The 21,820-nt window shown below is 44.8% G+C and overlaps 1 protein-coding gene across 46 annotated transcripts in view; it reads left to right on the top strand.

Annotated features, from left to right (window-relative positions):
- CELF4 (CUGBP Elav-like family member 4) overlaps positions 1–21,820 on the top strand; it is a 735,309-nt gene that overhangs the window by 683,098 nt on the left and 30,391 nt on the right. For all 46 annotated transcript variants that reach the window (XM_072858800.1, XM_072858824.1, XM_072858799.1 and 43 more), the window contains 2 exons: positions 3,602–3,749; positions 9,061–9,210. In XM_072858800.1, coding sequence (XP_072714901.1) covers positions 3,602–3,749; positions 9,061–9,210 — 298 coding nt within the window. The remainder of the gene's footprint in view (positions 1–3,601; positions 3,750–9,060; positions 9,211–21,820) is intronic.

Below are 21,820 nucleotides of genomic sequence, written 5' to 3' on the forward strand. Positions count from 1 at the left end.
CTGAACAGCTTAGAGACACTCATAAGCAGGAGAAGAAGTTGCATAAGCCATAAATAATGTCACAAGTGATTGCCTAGCTCTGTGGAGTGCAAAATGGAGATTGTCTTTGGAGCAGCACAGTCATTTGTACTACCATTGGCAATGCAGTGTCTTTTAGACAGAGCCCTGTTTTTCTTGCAGCACAGGTGAATCACAAATGAAAAAAGGAGTAACACTTTTCTTTTAAATGGTTGGGAACCAAGGTCCAAAGATATCCACCGAGGGCCAGGTAAGGGGTGGGAACGATTTCATCTGACTGCGTTGCTATGTGCAGCTGAACTGAGCACCTGGGGCTCCACACAGAGTCAACAGGGAGAAACAAAGCTGCAATTCATCTTCCCAGAGGCATTCGGGTACAGAAGGGAGAGATGAATCTTGGCCTAGACTCCTCTGCCTGTTATCACATCAACCATAATAGGTGACCAGCTCAGAGGAAACCCCATCTGTATTTAGTTTACTGAATCTGACAATGGGAAATGCCAAAAACATAGTCCCCTGCCCACCCTAGAAGGTCTCTGGTACAAATATAAGGCTGTTATCTGCCAGCCAGACTGACCACAGCACACACATATGTCACACCAGCCATATGTCACTCTGTGTTTTGAGGTGAGTTTGTTCATGCAGCTCTGGTCAGTTTTGGAGAAACACCGAGAAAAGTCACCAAAGACCAGACTGGGACTGTCCCCAGCCCTTGCAACTGCATCCATCTCAGAGAAATGCTACTTTGATCAGCAGCACTAAACAGATCCTATAGGGACAGATCTTGGCCATCATTTATGCAACCAGCCAGTTATATCCTCAGCTGTCCCCAGGCGAAAATACCCAGCACAGAAAATGAGATATGGGTCAGCACACCCAGCGCTGGAGTCAATCCAGTGTTAAAGATGGATGGATTCCCACTTCCTCATTCACTTCATTGGCATTGTCACCGAAATCGGGAATCAAACTCCTTAACACCAATATAGTATTAAGAAGCAGGCATTCTTTATTACGGTGCCAGATGCACGGGGGATCGTTCCACCTAGCGTGCATACCGCAGGTTACATCAGCTGAAACTTATATTGTCCAGTTACATACATATGCATCAAATTTCCCGGAATAATCATGCATATTCAATTTCCTGGAACTAATTATCATATTTGCGTGGTCATTACGCATGCGTCCTTGAGCTCCGAGGGGCTTCTGTGGGGGTCTCTGGTGGTCCTTGGTGGTCGTACAGGTGTGTCCTTTAGTTGACCCCTTCTTCTGGACATGCGCAATCCCACCTTGCTTATGTAACTTGCTTCCCTTCTTCATGGTGCATGGTCCCTAACAATGATTTGGCACCCTTAACACAAACCAATTATTCTAACCACCCTCGACTCTTTGTCAAGATAGGCTGGGGCTGTACTGGGAGCATAGCAACATGTCCGTACTACTCCTTGTCCAATTGTCTTTGGGCATAGTAGCATATCCATAGCCATAGGTGTACAAACACAATATTAAAGCATTGTCTAACCTGCTCCTATCTCTATGTTGCTTAGTTACAAAGAACGAACTAATCACTTTGGTTACATCTGGTTACAGCATACTTACTAAAATCACCTGCTCAGTGCCTCCTCTGGAGAATAAACTCAAACGATGCCTAGAAACAAATGTACTCCTTAAAAGGGGAATCAGCATTGTGCTATAATAGAAAAGATTGTCTAATCATTCCATCAGTAATTAAAAAGAACAGGATATCACTAATTAAAATGTGGAAGTGTCTTATACAGGGTATAATAAAAAAGCGTAATTAATAATCAAAGGGAAAGCCACCACCTTGCCACCAATCTGCATTAGGCTACAAAAAATAATAGTACTCAACTCTAGTACAGCACTTTTCATCTGTAGATCTGGAGGCACTCCTACGTGGGGAGGCAGGTATCCTGTGTCCCATTTTATCGCTGGAGAAACCCAGGCAAGTTTGCACAACTTGTGCACGGTTATACAGCAGGTCAGTGGCAGAGCATCCTTTACTTTGGCCTCTTCACAGATGGTGACAAGGAAAGTTTCAGCATTTGAATGAGCACAGTGATTTCAAGGATTTATTTTAGTGTATATGTGTATGAACAGCTAATCTAGCCAATATTTCATTATTAAACCGAACAGTAGGGAACAATCTGTTCCTTGCCATGACTTCTGAGGTCTGTTTAATGCTGAGAAGCGTGTCCCATGTGCTTAAACAACAGCATCAGAGGGTGATTTCCTGATGGGAGAGAGAAATGAAATCACAGAGAGCCACAGAACAGAGGTACTCCAATTCTGGAGACAGCAAAGACATGAGTCATGTCTCAAATCACTACAGAAAAGCAGTTTCCTTTTCCACTATTATAATCAAGTCATGCATTACCAGAGGCTGGGGAATCAACAGAGTGAGGTTTCACTCTCTGCTCATCCTCTTTCCCCCACACTTTCTCTAAGCATCTACCACTGGTCACTAGTGGGGTTTGAATAGGGACTCAGACATACCTCATCTGGCTCTTCGTACAGCTCCAGGGAAGGGGACAAGAGGCAGCTTCATCCAAGCTACCTTCTCCTTCACACCAGGACCATTTTACAAGCCCACTGCAGCCATACTGTACACATGAACTGCAACAACTGTGTGCTAGGTTCAGAGTGTAAAATAATGATAGCAAAGTCTGGTTTTACTGTAAGAAGCATTTCCAGCATGCATAACCATTCACCACCTTTTTGCTCCAAAATTTTTACCCCCAAATGTGTTATAATATAGCCTGGGTTCCTCATTTCTGCTTTTTGTAGGTGCGCTAAAAGAAGCAGCATTTTGATTACTTTCTGGAAAAAATAGTAAAATTAAGGAATTCATCCCAGATCAAAACCACAGGGAAGGGGTTTTCCCACTACACAGTATTAATCTTGCTAAAGTAGGGGAGCTCCCTTCTCTTGTATAGCTCTTACGGGAGTCTCTGCTTGGTTGTGTTGGAAATAGGTGCTGTAATCTGGTTAGAAGATTTGGTCATGGTTTTGCTCAGTGCCCACCAGAGGCCTCCCAGCAGCATAAGAAAAAAATATTTTTGTCACTGACAGATGGAAACAAATCAAGTTATCCCCAGAGAACTAGCTAGGCTTGCTGCTCTGGAGAGGGGATCCCCTCCCTCCACTGCTCCACGTACACTGGTCTCCCATCAGCAGCCACCAGTGCTTTCCCAGAGCTTTGCTACAAGCAACATAAACCATGAAACCTCTCCACTCAGGAACGTATAAAGTCTTTTCTCTGCCTTTCTCATCAGGGAAGGACCAGGGAGTCAGAGGGCTGAGTCCAACTCATGGGAGACCTCCACATTGGGGAACACATCATGGGGGTGGGGACCATAAAGACCCCAAGATGCAAAGATGCATTTTGCCTCTGGCCCCTATAGCAAGAAGGAAGGCCAAGGCTGGGGAGTACCACAGGCATGGCCAGCTGACATCTCAAAACAGAGGGATGCCCCACACCCTCACCAGGTCCCCATCCTGGTGACAGTGCCGCGGGCTGCACTGCCAGTGACCGCATGATATTTTTTCCCTGCTCTCTTTGTTCCAGCTGATGCAGCAGCAAGCCGCGATCATGGCGTCGGTGGCGCAGGGTGGCTACCTGAACCCCATGGCAGCCTTTGCCGCAGCCCAGATGCAGCAGATGGCGGCTCTGAACATGAACGGCCTGGCAGCCGCCCCCATGACACCAACCTCAGGTAAGGGGCCAGGGGAGTGGGGAGGGCAAAGGGCAGGAAAATTTGGCCACCAGAGGAGACCTGTCAGGACATGTTAGCTGACAGCTTCTCCCCCAGTGGGTGTTTACGGAAAGGTTGGTCTTGTTGGTGAAGTCCACCAGAAGTGAGGAGGAGTGGAGCTGACCAGATCCTTCTGTGGTCTGGGAGAGGGAGAAAGGGGCAGAGATAGGCTGTTACCGCCTCTTCCAGGGCTGGGGCCAGCTGCAGGTCAGCTTCTGTACTGTGAAATAGTTGTAAGGGCAAAGTCAAAGGGCTGTTGGGCTAGCTGTGCCCCGTGCCAAGTGGCACTCACTGATGGGTGAGAGCAAGAGGGTTGAGACCCACCAGAGCCGTAATGCAATGGGCTTGTGGAAAGGAGGAAGGGTGCTGGCAGGGAAGGCACTGGAAAGGGCTCTCAGCCATGACCCTTCCCTCTCAGCCTTATCCCTTACACAACTTTCCTTTAGCTCTGAGCACCCTCTAAATGGCACAAAACATCCCCCAGTGATCTACCCTGGTTTATTGGTGGTGCATATAGATGTCCAAAGGGTCAGTGCTGGTGCTGTCACAGCCAGGCTGGTCCAAAGACAAACAAAATAAGGTTTGTGGTGAGATGCAATATCATTAACAAGATGAGCTATGCCTTTGGGACACATAAGCCTTTCCCCTACTGTGAAATAGGACAGGAGGTACTCAGGGAAGACCTCTGGTGCCACCTGGAATGCAAGTGTTTGGTGGGAGGGCTTCTGGCTGCTGGAGCAGAGACAGGCAGTCAGTGAAGGGCTGCCAGGATCTGCCTAGGCTGTGAGGTGTCACAAGAAGCCCATGCTGGGATCTGCAGTATATGATTCAGTGGGCAGACAATTAAGCTGAGATGGAAACAGGACTGGGTTTCCTACGGCTTGAAGCACAAGGAAATCATTTGGGTAGGAACAGGTCAAGGAATCAGCAGGGCTGGTAGTCATGGGGTGGCACGTGGCCTAACAGCAGGGAAGTAGGGCAGCAGAGGAAGTGAGGCCAAACCATGAGAGGAAAGAAGTGAGGATTTGGAGAGCTTTGCAAAATACCACTGAGTCTGTTAGGGGAGCAGAGGACTCAAAGGTACGTCTTCAGAGGACCATTTCTGAGGGACAGGTTGGGATAAAAGGGTCCCTGCGGTGATGCAGGGTTCTCCTATGAGAGGCACTGGGGATGGGATTGTGTTCAGAAAGATGTGGCATACCAATGCCCTTGTGTGAACCTTGAAGCATCCAGCTGGCCTGGAGGGGACCAGCTTGACAAAGGTTTGGGCTGAGACATGGGAGGAGTGAGCTATGCCTGAGCCAGCTGCAGTGCAGGCAGTGCTGGGCAGAGCAGGATCTGGGACTCCAGAGCGGAGCAGTGGGAGGGGAAAGGGGCAGCTTCATTGCCAAGCATGAAGAGGTCTGCACCAGCCCTGGAGCAGGAAAAGGCCATCTGACAAAGCAGCTAGGAAAGATGCCTCATGGCTGAGAAACACTGGATGGCAAGGAGATAAGGCACCAAAGCAGTGCAGGCTTGGGGGCTGTTCCTGATGAACTGAGTTCTGCTAACCTGTCTGCCAAAGAAAACCTCCCCATTCATACACAGCTTAGCATCTCTTTGCAATCTGTAGCTGGGAACAACGTCAGCAGCTACCGGATCAGATACCTATCTTTTCCTTTGCTTGTATTAGAATATGAGCATGGGGAGAAGGGAGAGAAAGAAAGACAGATCTCATTCCACGTGAACTTACGGAGACCCAAGGAAAAGTGCTTGACTCAAAAATCTTATACCACACATTTCAAAATACATGTTTACAAAATGATAAGTGTATAAACAACAAGTCGATGGAGCTACTGCAAATCCAAATAGAAAAGTGGCTTAATTATATGTGCACCCTTTAAACCCGCTGCTGAAAAGATTATCATATTTGCATTAGCTAGATTTGTTTTGTGTTGGTGGGAGCAGAGAGAACATCAAACAAAGACTGCCTGGAATTCAAATGCTCTCAGGGCCTGGAAAGCTGAATCCAGGCGGTGGTTTCTGATGGCCCCACCGCAAAAGAGCACAAGCTCTTTTGCATGTAAATAAGTCTTGAGAATGAGCAGGTTCTGTGACACAGGCCTGTAAATACTTGTACAACAGCCAAATTCTGTACCTACCATATCCATGAAAAATATCCCAGCCCTTCTTCGGTGTAAGCTCTGCTCCTCTTCTGGTGTGCCCAGTGCCTCTTGGGGACTGTTAAGCTCTTATTGTCAGAATACAGGAGAGGAAGGCTCATGTTTTTTACATGCTTTCCAGAGCACCCGTGACTGGTCATTATTGAAAATAAGATGCTGGTTTAGATGATCCCTTGATCTCTTTCATGGTGGCAGATTTTGCACACTCCTTATGACATATTTTCAATCATGGAGCCCATGCACTTTGGCATTATTGCAGATTTACCTTGAACGGGTAGCTTCCTTCATGAAAAACCTCTGTAATGGGTTGTGGAAATGTCCATTGACAACTATTCCTTGGGTGAAATGTTTAGACTTTGAAATGACTCCTTGTATTACTACAACACTCACAAAGCCTGTGATAAGATGCATAGAAAATGTTTCACATAACGTCTGAGCAAGCAAGCCTACAACACTAGCAGTGATTTCTGAGTAGCCAGCAGATATCTGAAGCCTAACGTGAATTCTCCTGGCTTTTGTTAGCATTCAGAAAGCCAAATGGAAAATGATCATTCCGCTTCATAACAGTATTTCCAGTCATTGAAGTATATCTTTGTTCTGATTTGGAATGAAAATGAAACATTTCAAAGTTCTCTGAAAAACAGGAATTAGAAAAAGTGTTTGGAACATTGAAAAAAAAAGAAGTGGTTTGATCTTTCCTAAGCAAAAGAAAAATTGTGCTAGGAAAAGGATGCTGGTAACCCAGAAGTCCTAGAGGCTTTGGAGGTATTGGCTGAGCACAGTGCCTCTGTGCTGGTATCTTCAGGCCTCCTAACCCAGCTGGTTTTCAGTGCATCCTGCCTCTAGGAGAGTGAGTACTCTGGGACATGGCCATGAGTTCATTCAGGCTCACGAGTTCCCATGGGACCTAGGAACTTAAAGAGTTTTGGATCCAGGCAAATCTAACAGACTAGAGACAGGATCCATCTCACCTGGCTTTAAACATACGAAAGTTAGACATCTAGTTTAAACTAGTCACCTGGCTTGCCTTCAGTCAATGGAGTGCAGTAGGCAGTCCCAGTGGGTAATTCAGACCATAAAAATTTTCTGCTGTTTGCTGGCATTTTGACGGTTCCCCATCAAGAGTCAGATTTATCTCACACAACAGTCTGTAACTGCAAGGCAATTCAATTGACATCTCTGAAAGTTTGGTTCAAGTTTTGCATTTCTCCCAACATTCATATAATCTGTGAAAAGTGGGTCTGCAGTGGGTCTGCCACTCTGTTAACTGCACAGAGGGGCTAAAAATGAGATTTCATTTAGGCTTCCTTCCTTCCTTCTGTTCTCCCTACATTCTTCCCTCCATGTTGTAAATCTGCACCTGGTGTAGCTACAGCAAGAGATCTCAAACCAGGGATGAAATCCACAACTGGCATGCACCACTGCCATTTGTTCTCTGTAGTGGCATTATGCCAGTTTTACTCCAACTACAGATCTTACCTCTCCAGGGGGGTTCTTTCTAAGAAGGAAATTAAAGAATTGCAATGAATATCCCTAGACTTCCTTAGACATGCACGAAATAGCAAGCACAAATCCCCTGTTGCAATTTTAGAAAAAAATACTTAGATTGTCTTACTTAGATTGATTATTTAGATTGCAAATAAAGGAGAGATCCAGAAAAGCAACTGAAATTTTAACTAGCCTTTGTGATTTGCAAGCTGATGATGCCTTTGGACTTCAGTTGCCACTGCTGGCTCCCTGTACCTCCACAGAGGACATTTTTAAAGGCCAACACCATTTAAATAAGCAAAGAGGAAGTAGCAGCTTGCATGCTCAGGGTATAAGAAAAGAGCTGAAATATTGCCTGCTTTTTGGGCTACTCAAATCAGAACATATTAAAACATCTCATGCATCTATATTGGCTTTCTTAAAGCACCAACACAGATTTAATCAGTCATTGAAGTGTGTTATTGGACTAACCCATCATGGAATGCTGCTATGGTGAAGAAAATTTCTGCAATTGGTTTAAAAAAGAGGTTACTGCAAAAATGGTGCTTTCAATCAGTAGTATACCCTGACACAGAAAGATATTGCTGAAGATAAGATAGTTTAACTTCCTACTCACAGCTAGCAAGAAAAAAATACGATTTCATACTTATTGAAAACTCTTTTTTGGTCCCCAAAAACATCCTGAATATGTTGCAAGAAGCACAGACTGCCCAGTCATTTCAAACATATATAGGAGCAGACAATAAGGTAGCAGAGGGATTTAATTCTCCCCTCAGAAATTTAAGAATTCTCTACCAATGGGTGACAGGATCCCACCCAAAACATAAAGATTGAATTGTTCTTCTGAAATAGCAGCATTACAGTCCCCCACAGGATGTGTCTGGGAAGAAGGGGAGGAGTATGATTCCATGAAAGAAACAAATCTAGCCCAAATTTTGCCCGTGTTGAGTGGGAGATCTCTGCTAAAACTCTACGAAGTCAAGTTTGGGCCAAACAGTGACACTAAAAAAAAAGTATCACTGGCTGCCTTTGAGCTACAAATCAACTTGCCAAACCTTTTAAGGATCCCTGGTGCTGAGAAAGTTCAGAATGAGTTTGTACATGAAATATGTATTCACAAGAGAGTGCAGACAGAGTAGTCCTGGAAATCAGTATGCCCACAAAGCTGACATCTCCAAAGAGAAACTGACAGAAACTGCTGTAGAAAGGTGGGACTGATAATTTGCTTCTAGTGCTAAATGATATCTAGGAAAGAAATGTCTGCTTATTTAGCAATTTAAACAGGTAATACTCCAGGGAGAAAGTTGAGGAGGAAACGTGATATTTCTATAGTTTCCTATTGCTTGATGTTAGCCTTGGATCTAGTCTAGAAACTATGATCACCAAGCAAAAGCTTCATTCTGTTGAAGAAAGTTTTGCAAGCCTTTCTTAAGTGCTTTCCAAACACAGGAGCAATGGCAAGCAGTCCCTTTCTTTGCACAACAGCTTGGGAGATTTTTCATTTCTTGGATTGTCAGAAGGTTCCTGTGTGGTGGTCACAGCTGTTGCATCAGCAGTTTTCTCCATGTAGTTATTGCTTCCAGTACTCACCAGCTCTGATTTTGTGTCCTCTCCACTTGCAGGTGGAAGCACGCCTCCTGGCATAACTGCACCAGCTGTGCCTAGCATCCCATCTCCAATTGGGGTGAATGGTTTCACTGGCCTCCCACCACAGGCTAATGGGCAGCCTGCCACAGAAGCCGTGTTTGCTAATGGCATCCACCCTTACCCAGGTAAGCCAGACCAATGCCGTGCCCACAACCTGCTCCTTCAGTCTTAGGGAGATTGTCCACATCCACAGGCTTTGTCTAGCATGAGCCACCTCAGAAGGATTATACCCCACACCATCAGGGCTCACTCTAGCATTGGTGTAGTTACGTCTTACCCATCTACAGTTGTTATGCACTTAAATCTGGATGATAGACATCAAGGGCATGTTGGAGGTGGAAAATTTTTATGCTGAAGAATTGAGTGCTCATCTGCTGGGTGACTCATCTGTTGAATATGATCAGGACACCCAGCATGTTTTGCATTAGCTAAAATTTGATCTGAGGCCTGACCAGTTCATGCTGGCAGAGTTCCCAGCAGGACTCCCAAGGGTCTTGCTCCTGGCTAGCCTTGAAGGAGCTGTGCTAAGCCTGTTTGCATCTCCTAGCACCCACCATTGGTATCTGCTGCTGGGATTCCCTTGCAGCCAGATGGCTCTGGGAGGATGAGTCCAGAGGGTCCGTATGGCTGCTGACCCTAACTGCTCCGTGCCTCAGACCATGTGTGCAGGCAACGGGTGTTGGTCTCCGAAATGCTCACTGCATCCAGATCCTGTTGCCTTACCAGGCCTGGAGGCTGAAGCTCCTGTAATATAGCCACAGAACGGACTCAGCTTCACCCTTTTCTGGCACACCAACAGAGAACTGCTGCTAGGATTCAGAATGTGAATAGCTCAAAAGATGCCAGCACTGAAAGAGTGATTTTGCAAGCCCTGGCAGTCAGGGATGAATGAGGGAAGTTAAAGGATATATACCTGCCTCTATACCTGTACTTACAAATATATGGATACTCTGAGGCTGTAATCACCAAGAACTCAGGAGTTTACAAGTCCTTAATGTGCACCTACATTTTTTCAGCATCCTCAAGATTTGAGATAGCCTTCTCCTCCAAGCTGTACTTCTGCTAGGAAGACATTCCTTACCATTGCTGTACACATACTAATAATAACAATCATAACAATAAAAATTTAAGTAAATGTTACTAATTGATCCTAGCCACCAGCTGGCAAAGGAGTATTTTACCCTGGGGCACTCATACATTGATCTAGTCTGTTAGGAAATCAAACACTGAGTCAGATGCTCCAGCAAAAAAGCCCACAAAACCACTAAGAAAAAAAATTCTTTTTATCTCAGCCAGTCCTGAAAACTCAGAAGATTCAACACCACAGGGGACTTTATGAGCTACAAGGAAAAATATCACATAACATAGAAATACAAAAGTCTTACCTAGCTACAGTTCAGACAATGTCACTGAAAAAAGCCACCCTGTGAAAGCAGCAAAGGAAAGCCTAGAAATACCAAGAGTATTGAAAAATAATTATCATCCTCCACACACACACTTTGTAAACATTTAGCCATGAGTTCAACTTTAAGCAGAACTGAAATCAAGGGGCTTACTGTGCTAAAAGTTAGCCATGTATATACATGTTTGTAGCAGCTTAGAGGGATGGGGAGCTCTTGGAGGCTTATGGAGGCATCAGAAGATTTCAGGGAGCCTTTAGTATGCTCAGTGAGCTCAACCACAGCACCAAGAAAGCACCCTGTCTTTAAGGTTATAGAAATATAACCATCTGTTCAACTATCTGTCTATCTAAGTATCTACCTGTTTGCCAGTCTGTCATATCTCTGTTTATTCATCCATTTCTGTGTCTATATTTTTTTCTGGTTTATCTAGCTCCTTTTAGCTAATCTTCCATGATCCATTACTGCAGATATCAGAGAAAAGATGATCTTTCTAGATGAATCTTAATGACTTGAGCTTTTGTTACTATCTCCAACTAGCCTCAATTAAAGAAAGCTTTCAGTTAGGTATTTCATCCATGATTATATAAAAGTCAATGGCTTTAATCTGATTCTCTCTGAGTTTTAGAGAGACTTGCTCAGCCAGCAATTCACTGTCAGTCCCTGCACAAACACCAACAGCCTAACACTCTGAAAGTTGACAGTCATCCTTGCGCTACTTTGCTGCAGGTAAAGAGGCTCCTTTCTGTCAGTAAAGCTGACATCCAAATAGTCTGCTTTGTGTAAAGTCTGGATTTATCTCGGTGTGTCTTCAGCAATATATTGGTCTTTCTCGGTGCTCAGCTTCCCCATAACTTAGTGACATCTTAAGTTATAGCAGAGGTGTAAAGGGAACAGTGACAGGCCAAACCCTCACCTCTCATTTTACTTCTGCCTGCCCCCACTAGCAATGAAACCATGAAAGCAAGGCCCTTGTAGTAGTCTAGGTGTAGGACACATCATGTGTTTGCTCCGTCTTATTCTCTTCCTTCTCAAGAGCATTTATGCACTCTCCAAAACTTTACTCCTTGCCACAGGCTTTATTGAGGTCTGGAGCTTAGCAGCATTAAAAAAAAAAGGATTAGACATTTATATGGGTAATGAGAACATCCACAGCCATATTAGACTGAATAAAAATGTAGAAAGGACACAAAGCTTCATGCTTTATGATATAGGCCAGCCACTAATTGCTTGGGGTTAGAAAGAAATTTTCATCACTGGGCAGCTTATTCCATCATTGTTCATTATGGGATTTTTCGCACTGTCCTCTGTAGTATTTGTTACTGGCACTGCCTTGGGGTTCTGCATATCTGTGTTTCTAAATGCAAGGGTAGAAATAAAATATTAAAGCTGAACATGCAATTGCACTAACATTATAGAGAAGAAAAGAACATGCCAGTCCCCATCCGAAGTCAGTATCTTCCAAACAACTTTCTTTTATGGTATATCTCTCATTCTGAAAGTGGCTGAGAGTGCTGCAGTATTATGTACATAACCATAGTCTTGCTATGATTATGACTTGCCATATATTGTTTAAAGCCTGAATTTTGCTCTCAGATACTCTTTCATACTCCACAAAAAACTCAAATGTGGGTTCACACCATTATATCCTGTAGCAGAAAGTTCTTTGTTGCCTGAAAATAGCAAAACAGGACAATCAAAATCTGTAGAGGCATGACATCCACATCATTCAGACCCAAATAAATCCCATTAATTGTGCAGTTTGTCTACACGTCCACCTTTATGTTTAGCTATAATATTTTTGATGCTGCATCTAAAGGACTCCAGAACTCCACAGTCTTTGCACTATAAAAACAGGTCCATATCATGTAAGTGTATTTACTCTGTACTTTCACTCTTTTTTTTTTCTGTCTTCCCCTGTGCTCTTTTTTTAAGATTCCCTTTGTCTGGAGCAGGAACACACACGGTATCATTTGAGTCAGACTACTGAACCATCCATGGCTTTGGGCAAAGGCAAGAGTAGGTCAAACATCCCTACTCACCAGGTCTCTGATCACAGCCCCAGGCCCTGCAGGAATTAGCTTTTTCTGTGGCTCTGTCCAGGCTATGGATCCATGCAGTAGCACTAGAAAACCATTCCTTGCAGGCATACTCTTTGCAATGAATGCTCTCACCTTCTCCAAGCTCAGCCAGTACCTAATGCCTCACAGTGCACTTTTTGGCATGGACGGAATAACAAGGGAGTAAATATTTCCCCTTCCACTAGTCTGAGCCCCTTTGGAGATCTGACCTTTTTGTGTATTAATGCCTGCCCTTTAGTCTTTCCGTTTGCAGAGCTATTGAACATGGCAATGTGTCACAACATATAGTGGGACAAAGAGCATAATCTGTTGTGCCATGATCTTGTGAGTCACTTTGCAGCAGCGCAAGAGCATTTGCCATTTCCACATTAGCCATAGTAACAGGGATTGTGTTCTTCTGCCAAATCTTCTTAGCCACCCAGAGCCCAGTGCCTCTCTTGTAACAGTGTGTGATGTACAATAACAGTGGAGACCATCTGCACTGGTTTCTGCTGTGTCTCACACCATCAGCACTCTGCTCTCCGGTAACAGGTCCTGCCCTACTGGATTGCATTGTGAGGGACTAGACAAAATACTTGCTCCAAAAATAAAGCCTCCTTGGGAAGAGAAGGGGAGGGAGAGATAAGAAAATGGGGAGAGCAAAAGGCAGCAAACAAGAGAGAACAGATTGGCTGTCAAAAGATCAGTGAAGTGAGGGAACTGGGAGGCTCAGAGCAGAGCCCCCAGGAAAGAGTGAGGACTGCTCTGTGGTCTTCTGCCCAGTGATGTGCCCAGGAAGAAGTGGAAATACACCCCATAGCATCCAACAGCTCCCAAACAAACTTATTCCTCCTGGGCCAAGGGATGTCCAGCTTGACCAGAGCCAGGGATGGATCCAGTGGTATGGCAGCTTTGTGGAGCCTCAGATGGAGAATGCTTTCCAGGATGCTGAGTTCTTCAGTGCAATTGGTCTGGGCTTAGGTTGCTGAGGAAAACAAAAGCAAAGTTCCCTCTGTTGCTCATAATACATTAAAAACATGTAATCTCATTTACTGTTCTCAGGCACACAGTGGTTCTGTTTCTGACTGCCCACTGCTGCCAAGACTAGCTCTATCTCTCCTCTCTGCAGACACAGCAGAGGTCCCCCCACTCCCCTTGGTCACACTGTGGGTACATCTGGGCTAGCAAGACAGCAAGCTCCACTTCATACCCTATTTGGGGTCCAACCCTCTCCAGTGAGGACTAGCTGTCAGTACAAATAGGCAGCCAAGACTTTATGCCCACATATTTCCAAGCCACCGCTGAGATTGGCAGTAAAGTTGTCCCCCACAGGTGAATTCCTGTGCTGTAGAAACTCATGTCTTAGGAACTGAACTGAGACCATCAATTCATTTTCCTTGGCTCAACAAAGAGCTATCAGGCAGTAACCAATTTCACCCATTGCCAGCAGAGACAGGATTCAAATTCCATCTGTAATTATTATCATTACCCAAGCTAATTTTGTAGGGGAGGAGTTGCCAGCATGCTAATATGACAGCCTTATCATTAGCTTGTCAATTAGCTAGGAACACTGCTGATGGGCAGGCTGCTGCTCTGGACCAGTCAGTCCAGGTTCAGTCCTGATCACAACAGACACCATTCAGTGGCACTGGGCAAGATCAGGGCTTCACTTGTGCAGGCAGAGAAAGGGACTGACTTCCCCCACCCCAGCGCCCACCCTGACATGTCAGTCCTGAAAGATGTCAGACAAGAAGAGTTTAGAGAGGAGGTGAATCAGGAGAACAGAAAAAGAGTGACCTGCCCACACCTGTAGAAGGTCCAAGATGAAAACCAAGACCCACAGCATTCGGTCCAGACATACACCATGCACTAGAAATGTACATGGCTCAGTGGCCCCAAGGCTAAGTTTCTTACTATGGGAAATCTTTGTCTGTGTTGTGTTTGTCCACCCTAAATCTCTGGGTGAGAGCTTTCCTGTTCATATTTTGTATCAGCAGTTCCAAAACTGCAACAGTGAGCACCTGAAACATCATTATGACTAGGAAGCATTTATTTGACCCATTTGTAACAATCTGCCACGTGCCATAAACCATGCTTTACTGGTAAAATAAATAAGTGAAGGAATGCACTCATTAAAAATATAATAACAAGTTGCCATCTTCAATTGTAGTCTAAGCTACTTTAATGATGCCATGTACTTCCAACAATCATGCTGCAGCCATAATGAATGAGGTTGTTTAAGGCAGTTGTGGGAGCCTTTCCAGAGCCAAAGTGTTTTCTCCTCTGATCTGGAAGAAGGTGTAAATACAAATCAGGCTCTGTGCTGATGTTTTCAGAGGCACCTAAGTGAGTTAAGACCTTGAGCTTTATTTTCAAAGGTGACTTAAACTAAGCTCCCAAAAAATATGGAGTTAAGTGCCTTAATAGCTTTTAAAACCTGACCCTGACTTATGTGTTTATGGCCTTAGGCAAAGGGAGGGAAGTCTGGTCCTGACTCTGCTGTTGTATTAGTATGTCACCTTGGCTAGCCACCTCCACTTCTGCATTTCTGAGTCTTCTGTGTTTTTCTTGCTTTGTCCACTGGAAGTTCTTCATTGCCAGACATGACCCCTGTCATGTGTTTGCACAGCACCCATCTCAGCAGAGGCCTGATTAGGGATGGGTCTTGGAGGTGGGACTATTAAGAAAATAATAAAGATAATCCTGATTTCCAGGGATGAACTATATGAATTTTATAGTAGGCCCATATGTTGTCCCAAACAAGCATCTGCAATACCTGGGGATGCTGCTGGAAGGTTTTTCCAACTAACAGGATGGAGCAGAGGGCACAAATGCCCTGGATTTCTTGGCTCCTTTGATGCATATGGGAAGGGACAGAGGAACAACATGTCTTTGACTGAGTGGTGTCCAGCCCCTAAATGGTGAAACAAGACTATAAAACACAGGATCAGTCTCTGTTTTCTGCTGGATCAGCACATTCTTTCTGTTATTGCAGTTATTGTTGTGTCTGAATACCTAATTAATTACAACAGTAAATGCTGGCTTCTTTAATCACAGCATCAGCTGTCCTAATCAATCTTAATAATATGGAATCTGTACTATCGCACCCATAAATTTTAATCTACATAAATTTCTTAAGACCTCTTGCAAACTTGTACGAAATGATATAATTATGGATATAGATTAGGGCTGTAGAGAGTGATTTAAATTGGATTTAAGGAGAAGGTGAATAGAGCCCTCCCACTCAGTTATTTATTTATTTATTTTAATCCTGGCCTTCACATAGATTTTTTTTTTGCTATCATTATTTTATTTTCCCCCCATCGTCTGAACAGCGCTGCCTCTCTTTGATTGTCCTCCTCTCCCATCCACCTTCCCAGAGGTGATAGTGGCCAAGCTACAGCTCCTGAGGGAGGTGTAAAATACCTCCGGGACAGTGAGAGGAATGAACAGATGGGGCAGAGCATAAAGCTGTGGATCTGGGTGATAATATGTTCTTGTAGAACCATGTAGGGAACAGCATTGCAAAATAGAGTGAAATAGATGGAATAAAGCATGTCTGTCAGGAAATGCATAGGCAATCAGAAGCAGGGGTTGAAGAGGATATCATATTGGTGTAAGGTTTGCTGACTCCTTCCACCATAGTGAAATCCCAGGGTGTCTTAGGGGCCCAAAATATGCCAGACCCTGTTTTTGTCTCAGAATCACCGGGCTCCTCTGATTTCAGAAAGCAGATTTCCTTGGCTTTCTCTTACCCTGAGCTGGGACAGGGACACTGTCCCATACCACACTGAGGGGGATGGAGGGCCCCCTTTTGATGGCTCAGGCAGTAACCACCATCCTTTTTCCTCACCACCTCCACTGGCTTCAGTGCAGCTCCTCCTGATTTACACTCCTGACCATCACAGCAGACTGCAGCCCTCTGTCCCCTACAGCCATTTTCACCTGGGGTGCCTATATAACAGCTCATCTTGGCCAGACACTGTAGCCGGGTTACTGGCATCTCAGGAGGGATTCTTTATAGAACACCACTTAAACCAATCTTATTTATTTTTAACAATGATGTGCTTCATTCTGCCACCTCCATCCTTTCATTCTCTGACAAAAGCTAAATGTCAGGCCTAACACTATCTGAATGCCCCTTTAAAAAGTTGGATTTCAATCTAGAGATATATCAGTAGTAAGAAAGCTTCCTGGTGTTAATTTTAAAGCACTGGTATTTCATGCTGACTTGGGCAATCATGCTTGGTTTTTGGCATCAGGCAGAGGATTTGGAAAGTGACATTAACGGATCTACTTTCTTTGAAGGACTTGGGAGTCATTTCTTGACTTCTGCCTAATGAATAAGTGCTGCCTTCGTTAAATTTATATTTATGGCCATATAGTAGGTCATTGGCTTGTTTTATGTCTCCAGGTTTATGGAAGGTTATCTGCCATGGTCACCTTGTGGCATCTTGGCCAGGATCGTCTCACAAAGAGACAATTGTATCTAAGCAGGATTTTTCCCATGGAGATATGGAAATGATCAAATTAATATAGAGGTGATGTCCAGGGATAAGGCTCTTGCCCTGAGCTGCCAACTGAAGTTATTATTAGCATCTGTTTTCACAGTACACCTTTAGTTTGCCCTGGCAAGGCCAGATCCTCAGCTTCAGTAAAGCAGCAAGGCTCCATGGACTTCACTGGGGCTGATGTGATTGATAGTTGTCCTCTGGCCTCTCAGGAGCCTCTCTGCTTCTTTCACTTCACCAGCTGATCCTTGGTGTGTACATTACATCACGTTTAATCTCTTAAATGTCTGTACATTGGACGTAAGGTCTCCATGAGTCTGACCACAAGGAAAGCTATTTCAAATGTTATCTATGGGCACAACTGCAGATAGTCACCAGTACATCCAAGGTCTTTTGATGATGTTACAACTTAGAGATGTGCTAGTTCTGGTCCAAAAGCCCTTTTAAGGTGCTTTATGATATCCATGTCCCTCGTCTAGTGTCTCCTATATCCCTATAACTCTTACCAGCCCTTACTCATCTATTTAGCTTCTGGGCCACAGGGTGCTGCCGGAGTGGGAGACGGACCCGAAGTAACGATGAGTCTCAATATGAGTATGGTCGTTCTCCTTTAATTAGACTATTCGACAGGTTTATATAGACAACCAAGCAAAGCACGCGCTAATAACAACTATACTATTGGATAACTACATTTGTCCATGCACCTAAAACAGTTACTTGGTTGGTACAAAGCTGCTGTTCACGCGCTGCTCACGCGAAGGGGGTCCGTCGACATTTCCCAGGCTTGGTTCCGCTTATCTTGTTTACCAAGTGCTCCTCCTGCTTTCTTCCTTATCTCAAGGACATTCCACCGTGACATCTGGTTCTTCAGCCATATCAAAGGCTGTAATGCTCACATCAATCAAATCGTGCCCTTTGTCACTCAACCACTCTCCCACAGGGTGCTTACACCCTGGCACAGACAGCATGCAGAGGAGCTAAGGTCTGTTCCCAGCCCCGCATGCCCATGTTCAACTAATATTTGCAGTAACAGAGAAGACTGGCCAGCTGGATGGGGAGAAAGGGTGGCTGAGACAGGGTAACTCTCCTACCTTAGCACAGCATGATCTGTGTGAAGGCTACAGGGGTGCACATCCTATTAAGTTATGTGTATCTTACAGAGGAATAAAGCAACCTTCTCTCATGGTCTCCTTGTGCTCAGACACAGAAATGATTCATGTCTCCCCATCACTTTGAATTTTAGCACGTGGTGTGCTCCAGCCTACAGTCACACATAACCCCTGGGGCAGGTTGACTCTGGATCGTGAGCCCCTCGTAGATCTGAGCCCTTGATGAAATTCTCATGGGTCATTAGAATGTAGGAGGTCTGTCACTTTACGGAACACAGAATGGCCATGACTTCCTCAAATGTCTAATCTGTGTCTTGAGATTTCTGGATCGATACCAGCTGTTGGCTTCATCCACACTACAACTGGAAGCACAGGCAGTTATGCCCTTCGCTAGGTTTAATTCATCTGGCAGAGTGAGCAGCAGCATGAAGATATGCTCATGGCTGCCCAAGCTACCTTGGCTTCGTGCCTGGGTACCCAGCCAGCCCTGGAGTCTGTGTCCCTGCATCTTCAAGGGTCTTGTTGGCCAGCATGGACACATCCACTGTACTGAAGTCACATCTTCATTTGCTGAGTAAACACACTCTTCAAGATAAGGAAGATGAGTTCTTCAGTGAGCTAAAGTCATCACTTTTGTTTTTAAGAGCTGCCAAGTTAAATTCCTGCAGGTGGTGACTCACCACCACTGCTTTTCCCAAAGAGCCAAGGTAGGGTATGAGACTACGAATAAAACACAGAGCCCCAAGCCAAGGGTTGCTGCCTCCCCATGTTGCCTAGTCCTACAGCCTAGGGAAGCTTTCAACTCGCTCCTTTTCAAGAGCATCCAGGGATGGTTAGGTCAGTGTTACGGTCCTGTGTGTTAGATCAGCCACCTTGCATCTTCTTTACCTATGAGTAAGTGATTCCCAGCTTGGAGCAAAGCTGACTGAAATCAGGGGAGAGTCTTCCCACTGGCTTGCATGTGCTGTGAGCCAGGAGGAAATTACCTGCGTGATCTGGGGCACAAGGCAACCTCCTGAGAAAGAAACACCTAGTTAGATACTACCCTTGCTGACAAGTCACAAAAACTCAGGAAAATAATGAACTCTAAAAGCTTTGTGTGTGAGGGAAAAAACTGCATTTAAAGGCCTGTTGTTCCAAATCCTTTAAATAAAGCATTTGCCCAGTTTTAATATTTAATCTTAAAGAAGATGAACCATGATTTTCAGTGTCTATTTCCTAAGCTGAATGGCTTGCTTATGATGGGCAGAGTATGGTTCCAAAGGCAGGCGAGATATCTACAGATGGGGTGAGGAGAGCAGCTCAGCAGTGAGCTGGGTGGTCCTGTTCAGGACATAGACTCAGCTAGAGCTGGCAGAGTGGGCAGTTCCCATGTGTGCCTAGATAAGGCAAAGAATAAAGGAAAGGACCACAGTCAGACAGGTACTGCTCAATGACTTCTCCCATATCAACAAAGAAGCAGTCATTGCTAATTGTCAGCATGTCAGAGAAAAAATGAGCATGCCTGAGTCCAGCCTCAGCTGGAGAGGAAGGAAATGCTGTGAGTGTATCTCCTGAGCAGTGGAGACAATTTCTTCTAGCTCTATAAACACATGAATGCAACCAAGGAAGGGCAGTTACCTTTAGGGAAGACATGGTAGACCATCTTCTTTACTGCAGAACGCAAAACCATAGTTGTCTTATAAAGATTTGCTCCCTTTACCACATGTCCCCTCACCTTCCTCAGGAGCTATCTTCTACCTGACAGGACTTGGTCATTTTGGGGGGTCCAAGTTATTATGATTCATTCTCCCAAAGGGGTGCAGGAACTGGTGTATCACTCAACCTTTCATAGCCGTTCAGTATTCTTCTGAAGAATATACTAAACATTCTGTTTTTAGAGGAAAACTGTTTTGAGTAGAGGTTAAAAAGAATATAGTTTAGTTGCTTCCTTTTTTAAGAAGGCAGGAATAAGTGGAAACAGTTTTTATATTTTCCAAGCATTTCCTCCAGTTTCCTGGAGCATCTACTTTTTAAAAATATAGCTTTGCTTCTCTACTATGCCTTCCACTGATCTCCCACAGGTTTTAATGTGTTCTCCTCACACCCCTTTTCAAGGGGTGAAAATCCTTACAGTAGGGCAGTGCTTTCCGATTTCACATCACACACGCATATTGAGGGACATGCCAAAAGTCAGGTAGGAAATCAGCCAAACAACTTCCAACCTAAGACTGCAATCCCGCTTATTTCTTCCTGTGACTACCCCATCCTCAAAGTCCTTGTGATACAGTAATGCCCATAATGAACAGGAGCCTCCAAGCCTTAGTCAGCTAATTGGGTTTGTCCCTTCAAAGTTTGGTCTTCTCACCATTCCTCCTTGTATTTTGGGAGATAAGTGCAAGACCTTGCAAGCTTCCATCATGATCAATGGCGATCTTTGAAGTTAAGGTTCGAGCTGGTATTTGCATCTGTAAGAAAACATTTTGTCCTTAGGTCTTTTACATGTTCCTTGGGTCCGTTACACTCATGTTTGCCAACCTCCCCCACACTTTGGCATACAGTCAGTGTCTCTCCTTGGGTAGGTTAATGGCACTAGATTTCCTTCTAAGAGGCCCACACCTTTGCAAAGTCCAAGCTCCTGTCTCCAGCCACACCTCTGTGCTTGTAAGCAGGAAGAAGGTGGGATGAATGGGGGAAAGTGGCAGCTCCCTAAGGGATCATCCTACAAGTACAAAGTCAGAGGGACTGTGTAAATGTAGAACTGTGCAGCACCAATAAATACAAATTAAACTCATAACAAGAAGTGAAATATTAGGGCCAAGGTGACATTTGGACTGGAGGTTCAGCCAAGCTTTGCTTTAAATATTTTATTGCTGCAGATAAAGAAAGAGCTTATCCAACACGTTTCTCTCTCTCTTTTTTTTTCCTCTCCCTATCTACCAAAGGGGAAAAGGAAAAAATATCTTAACTAGCTTTGGCTGTATTTGAGCTAGACTTCAAAGTTTCACAAAAATAAACAGTTTTAGGGGGGAGGAATGCACACTTGTAAAGAGAGAAAATGCACTTTGAAGCCAGCAAGGGACTGCATGCCTTACACAGAGATTCACAGCATCCTCCCTGGAGCAGGCAAGTGGTGTCCCCTTCCCCTCCAAGCAGCATCTCCTCTTGCACAGGGGGCTGCCTGGCAGCAACACAGTCCTTTGAAGGGATGTCGGGATGGCAGGAGCCACTGCTTTGTTCTCTTCTCCTTCCTCCTGATATGCCCCTGTTGTTTTCTGCTCTGATTGAAAGTTTCATGTTACTGTAGCTGTCACTGAGATCTGAGTTTGCACAGCACCTAGCACAGTGTAAATCCTGGCTTAAGATGAGGGCTCTTTGGGGTTGATTACTGCAATGACAAAAATCTGCATGATCAGAGGTGGGCTCCATAATTTAAGATTGGAAAAGGAGGGGAGAGGTTTGTTTGCCCTCTGCTCCAAAGTCTCACAGGGTGACATCTGGGGGACAGCTGGGGGACAGAGCCCTCCTGGCCATCATGGGGGGCTCTGTGCAGTCCTGTCTGTAGGGTGAGCAAGTTGCTCCTCTTCTGGGACCTTCAGCCCCTGGGTCTGTCTCTCTCACACCACATAGTGATGAGGGAAGAGAAAGGGAGTGTGCCTGTCATGTTTTAACCCCT

Source organism: Ciconia boyciana, chromosome 4, assembly GCF_034638445.1.
Source record: "Ciconia boyciana chromosome 4, ASM3463844v1, whole genome shotgun sequence".
In the NCBI taxonomy this organism is placed as follows: Eukaryota; Metazoa; Chordata; class Aves; order Ciconiiformes; family Ciconiidae; genus Ciconia; species Ciconia boyciana.